Source organism: Micropterus dolomieu, linkage group LG08 (genome assembly GCF_021292245.1).
Source record: "Micropterus dolomieu isolate WLL.071019.BEF.003 ecotype Adirondacks linkage group LG08, ASM2129224v1, whole genome shotgun sequence".
NCBI lineage: Eukaryota > Metazoa > Chordata > Actinopteri > Centrarchiformes > Centrarchidae > Micropterus > Micropterus dolomieu.
Genome location: NC_060157.1, coordinates 12,440,774 through 12,446,756, shown reverse-complemented (window position 1 = coordinate 12,446,756; position 5,983 = coordinate 12,440,774). Strand labels below are relative to the sequence as shown.

The 5,983-nt window shown below is 42.6% G+C and overlaps 1 protein-coding gene across 1 annotated transcript in view; it reads left to right on the top strand.

Moving 5' to 3' along the window:
* The window catches only part of nup210 (nucleoporin 210), a 55,881-nt gene that overhangs the window by 48,361 nt on the left and 1,537 nt on the right, over positions 1 to 5,983 (top strand). The window contains exons 33-38 of the mRNA XM_046055537.1: positions 1,328 to 1,464; positions 2,190 to 2,304; positions 2,715 to 2,861; positions 3,581 to 3,831; positions 3,943 to 4,144; positions 4,945 to 5,093. Coding sequence (XP_045911493.1) covers positions 1,328 to 1,464; positions 2,190 to 2,304; positions 2,715 to 2,861; positions 3,581 to 3,831; positions 3,943 to 4,144; positions 4,945 to 5,093 — 1,001 coding nt within the window. The remainder of the gene's footprint in view (positions 1 to 1,327; positions 1,465 to 2,189; positions 2,305 to 2,714; positions 2,862 to 3,580; positions 3,832 to 3,942; positions 4,145 to 4,944; positions 5,094 to 5,983) is intronic.

Here is a 5,983-nt window from a genome sequence, read left to right as displayed (position 1 = left end):
AACCATTCCAGTGTAGATTTTGCTTTATGTTTTGGATCATTGTCTTGTTGGAAGACAAATCTCCGTCCCAGTCTCAGGTCTTTTGCAGACTCCATCAGGTTTTCTTCCAGAATGGTCCTGTATTTGGCTCCATCCATCTTCCCATCAATTTGAACCATCTTCCCTGTCCCTGCTGAAGAAAAGCAGGCCCAAACCATGATGCTGCCACCACCATGTTTGACAGTGGGGATGGTGTGTTCAGGGTGATGAGCTGTGTTGCCTTTACGCCAAACATAACGTTTTGCATTGTTGCCAAAATGTTCGATTTTGGTTTCATCTGACCAGAGCACCTTCTTCCACATGTTTGGTGTCTCCCAGGTGGCTTGTGGCAAACTTTAAACGAGACTTTTTATGGATATCTTTAAGAAATGGCTTTCTTCTTGCCACTCTTCCATAAAGGCCAGATTTGTGCAGTATACGACTGATTGTTGTCCTATGGACAGAGTCTCCCACCTCAGCTGTAGATCTCTGCAGTTCATCCAGAGTGATCATAGGCCTCTTGGCTCCATCTCTGATCAGTCTTCTCCTTGTATGAGCTGAAAGTTTAGAGGGACGGCCGGGTCTTCGTAGATTTGCAGTGGTCTGATACCATTTCAATATTATCGCTTGCACAGTGCTCCTTGGGATGTTTTAAAACTTGGGAAATCTTTTTGTATCCAAATCCGGCTTTAAACTTCTCCACAACAGTATCTCGGACCTGCCTGGTGTGTTCCTTGTTCTTCATGATGCTCTCTGCGCTTTAAACGAACCTCTGAGACTATCACAGAGCAGGTGCATTTATACGGAGACTTGATTTCACACAGGTGGATTCTATTTATCATCATTAGTCATTTAGGTCAACATTGGATCATTCAGAGATCCTCACTGAACTTCTGGAGAGAGTTTGCTGCACTGAAAGTAAAGGGGCTGAATAATTTTGCACGCCCAATTTTTCAGTTTTTTATTTGTTAGTTTGAAATATCCAATAAATTTCGTTCCACTTCATGATTGTGTCCCACTTGTTGTTGGTTCTTCACAAAAAATTACAGTTTTTTATCTTTGAAGCCTGAAATGTGGCAAAAGGTCGAAAAGTTCAAGGGGGCCGAATACTTTCGCAAGGCACTGTAATTTTATTTCATTTCCTTTAAGGATAAAATACCTATTTATCTTAAGTCAATTTGAACTTTAGTACATCTTTTTGCTGAGGAGATCCCTATTATTTTTTGACCTTGCATACTATAAGCTGTTTTAGTTTAGCAAAGTGTATATCTTTTTTTAAAAGCTGGACATTATCTTCCCTTCTTTGCAGGTGGTCATGGTACTTGGAGCTCCTCATCTAATGGCGTTCTTCAGGTGGACCCTAAAAGCGGTGCAGCAGTAGCCAGAGATTCTGGGACAGTTACTGTTTACTATGAGATACCTGGTATTTTGAAAACATACAGAGAGGTATGTTATTTGTAGGTAGTAACTACTATCTGACCTGCAACGCTATACTGACAGACTGTGTGAAAAAGAAATCCCTGGAATTGTTTCCCTTCAACAGATTCTGAGTGTTGTAATTATGCTAACGTCACTGGTCTCTTTATTTCTACTCTTGACATCTCTTCTCCAGAGATTTTGATCTTCTATGCCAGTGCGTCGTACTGTATTAATCCTTCAGCAATATATCATAACGAGAAGAGTACAACATGTTTTAGGATCCATCATCACCTTTCAGCAACACACATTGTTTCTGCATAATGTGTGTGTGCTTGACGTTACCGCTGGAAAGGATTAATTGGCTCTGCCTCAGTGTGTCCCCATACTCTATGCAGTCATGCTCGTGAGCTGAATGTAGCCTGCAATAGTGTATGAATATTTCCTGTTACTTAAACAAGAATTGATTAGATTTGGTGCGGGGTATTTTATCTTAAACAGAAAGGTGCCCACAAGCATTTTAATAAAATGAACTGAATGAAAATGTTTTTTTTTTTTTCTAATCCGTGTGAGAAGAGACATTGATAGAGGTAGCAGTATTGTTATATTAAACACCCAGTTGTTTTGGTTAACTGACTGTCCAGTGTGATTGATGTAAACAGTTGTAGATGTAAATTATAACGTGATTATTCCAAGCACACACATTGAATCACTTTAGGATTTATTGGCTGTTTTCTTTCTCTTTGGTTCCGTAGGTAGTAGTAGAAGCAGTGACAAGGACCGCAGCCATGGCGCATGCTACACCTGTCAGGAACGGCAAGGAAACAAAGGTCCAACTCACTACCAGAGAGAGAGGAACCAACCTCGTTGGTACGGAACAGACTCAGTTTTAGTGGACCATTACTTAAAAGAGTAGTTCAACATTTTGGGGAACTTCCTTGCCGAGAGTTATGTGAGAAGAACGATGCCACTCTTACATCTGTATGGTAAATATGAAGCTTGCCCCAGTTGCCAGTCTTTGTGCTAAGCTAAACTGGCTGCTCCTGGCTGTAGCTTCATAATTAAAGCACAGACATGAGAGTGGTTTCAATCTTCTCTTCTAACTCTCCACTAGAATGTAAATAAGTGTATTTCACAAAATGTCAAACTGCCCTTCTAAAAACCAAAATACTAAATAAATAAATAAATCTGTGTCATTAACATTAATATATTTTTTATTAGTGTGTGTGTAATGAAGCACAAAGGTTTTGTATCTCATGCCAGTGTGCTCTACCCTGCAGGAACCTGTTCCTCTTCCCAGACTGAAGCAATTTCTCAGCTGAAGCCAGAAACCTCTGTCAGTTGCCATCTCAGCTTTACCAGTGAGGCTGTTGACTTCTCTGCTAATGGTGTCTTCAAAACACACACCAGCTTTGACCCCAGCATTGGTAAGGCTGATCTGAGAGAATCATAGTCGAAGAAGCAGTGACTCAGAGGACTTATTTACTCCTGTGTTTACAAATGGCACTGATGTAACATTTATTTATTTTTTATTGTTTTAAATTATTGGTTGAAGACTCTGTTCATTCTGACATTTATTTATTTGACATTCATACGTTCTTTTCTACCTTTCTGGAAGCCTTCCTTTTTCCAAAATAAAATTACTTTTAAACCTAACCTAGGCACACTGTTTGTGTGCATGCTCTGCATGACTGTTGGGAAAATACTGTTTACAAGGGCATAATCAATACCTGCATTTCTTTTGGAATGAATTAAGCAGGAACTATAAAAGGTGTCCAGGTGATTTATTGAACTGAGGTGGGTCCCCATTTCTTGAAAGCACTGGTCTAATTATGTTTGGGGTTTGGGACTTCACCCCAGTTGTTGACTTATCTCTGATGGGGATCCCCTGTGTGTGTACAAGGCTGTAACCACTTAGCTAAGTCCCACTGAAGTCCTAATGGGAACTTGTGATTGTGAAATGATCCTGCCAGACAAATTCAGAGATTAGAACTGACTGGGAATATATATTGCGTTTATGTTACTTGTACCTTTTTTGAGACCACATCGACTCACTAGGACATTCCTAATCATTTCTTGTCCTGATTGCCCACATCAATAATATATCTTGAATCATCCCATTTCCCACTGTGAATTCTTGCCCCAGGCCACTACACGTGTTCCATGACTTTGCAGCCAATGACTGACCAACAAACCCGTGTGCTCAGCATGTCCATGACCAACCTGCTAGTGAGGGCAGTCCTGGAGGGCAGTGCCTTCTCTGGGGAACAAGTCAGCGCTGTGCTGCCTATAGAGCCAGGCCTCTACTCTGACCAGACCGAGTTGCTGCTCTCGAACCTGCACCCATCAGCTGAGCTCACAGTCTACGGCCCCACTGCCGCCCTGTCCAACATGGAGGTCAGGCAAAATAGTGTTTCTAGTTGAACCTCCAATAAAATGGGGCATTGTGGCATATTTACATTTAGCATGACCTTTGTTTAAAAAAAAAAAACATTTCCACATCTTTAGGTGGTGTCTACATCTCCCGACATTGCTATCCAAGAGAAGGAAGTACACCATGACTTCCCAAGTTTCTCAAAGTACACAGTTAGCGCTGTTAACCCTCAGACAGCGGTCTCTGCCTCCATTTCCATAAGCAGCACTTCCTGCAGCCAGACTCTCGTCATCCCAGTCACGATCCACGTGGCCGACTCCATCACTGCCAAGCAAGGTCAGATATCCTGTCAGCGCAAATGACAAGTCACAAGGTCGTATTTTTTTTTATTATTATTAGAGCGGTAATGTCAAATTCTAAATTCTTCCTCACATTACTTCTCGTATGGTTTATGGTTACAAATGCCTGTACAGCGTAGCTATCCAGTTTTTCCTCATTTCACATTAGCAAAGACAACAAAAGGCTAATTTACTGAGAACAGCACTGGGTATTTTAGGAACAACCCTGCTACAGTACAAGACACGGCCTGTTGTGCTTATACACTCTGACTTTGAACAGATAAAGGTACTCGCATACACGTATCGAGACTCATCCTCTGCGCTATACAGTTTACTGCACCCTAAGGGAGCAGTAAACTGTACAGCGCCTGGGTACCAACTCCAGATTGAAATGCAGTGTCTAGTCAAACGACACTTAACATGAGAACCTACCTAACATGCACCCATGCAGACATGAGGAGAACACAAACTCCACACAGAAAGGCCGGGGTTCCACAGTGCTATCCACTGGGCCACCATGCTGCCAATGATTGCAGATCGTATATTTTAATTTTACGTCATTTTTCTGTGTTTAGTTTATTTAACAACAAATACAACTTTGTGTATTGCTGTCATCTTCAGGGCATAAACACAAGGCAGATTTTCATAAACCATCATTTCATTGAGTTTACATTTCACTTCCACAAGCATTGTTATCCCTCAGTGCCGGGGCTAATATTTGTTAGTGTGTTTTTTTTGTTATCCGCACCTTGAGGAGGTTTGGACAGCATGTTGATCTTATCCACCGCCTTCTCTCAGCAGCTCCTCTTCAAGTTGGTAACATAGAGGGGGGCCACACTCTGCACAGCTTCATAAACAGCTACCAGATGATGTTCTTCACTCTGTTTGCTCTACTGGCCGGTACAGCTATCATCATTATAGGTAGGTGGTATGCTTGTAAAGCTGATGTAGTTAATTATATTATGATATACACTGCTCAAAAAAATAAAGGGAACACTAAAATAACACATCGGAGATCTGAATGAATGAAATAATCTCATTAAATACTCCTTTCTTTACATAGTTGAATGCTCTGACAACAAAATCACACACAAATTATCAATGGAAATCAAATTTATTAACCCATGGAGGCCGCAGAACGTTCTCCACGGCGTCTCCAGAAGTCAGGTCTGTCACACGTGCTCAGTGTGAACCTGCTTTCATCTGTGAAGAGCACAGAGCGCCAGTGGCGAATTTGCCAGTCTTGGTGTTCTCTGGCAAATGCCAAACGTCCTGCACGGTGTTGGGCTGTAAGCACAACCCCCACCTGTGGACGTCGGGCCCTCATACCACCCTCATGGAGTCTGTTTCTGACCGTTTGATCAGACACATGCACATTTGTGGCCTGCTGGAGGTCATTTTGCAGGGCTCCTCCTGCTTCTCTTCGCACAAAGGCGAGGGTAGCGGTCCTGCTGCTGGGTTGTTGCCCTCCTACGGCCTCCTCCACGTCTCCTGATGTACTGGCCTGTCTCCTGGTAGCGCCTCCATGCTCTGGACACTACGCTGACAGACACAGCAAACCTTCTTGCCACAGCTCGCATTGATGTGCCATCCTGGATGAGCTGCACTACCTGAGCCACTTGTGTGGGTTGTAGACTCCGTCTCATGCTACCACTAGAGTGAAAGCACCGCCAGCATTCAAAAGTGACCAAAACATCAGCCAGGAAGCATAGGAACTGAGAAGTGGTCTGTGGTCACCACCTGCAGAACCACTCCTTTATTGGGGGTGTCTTGCTAATTGCCTATAATTTCCACCTGTTGTCTATTCCATTTGCACAACAGCATGTGAAATTGATTG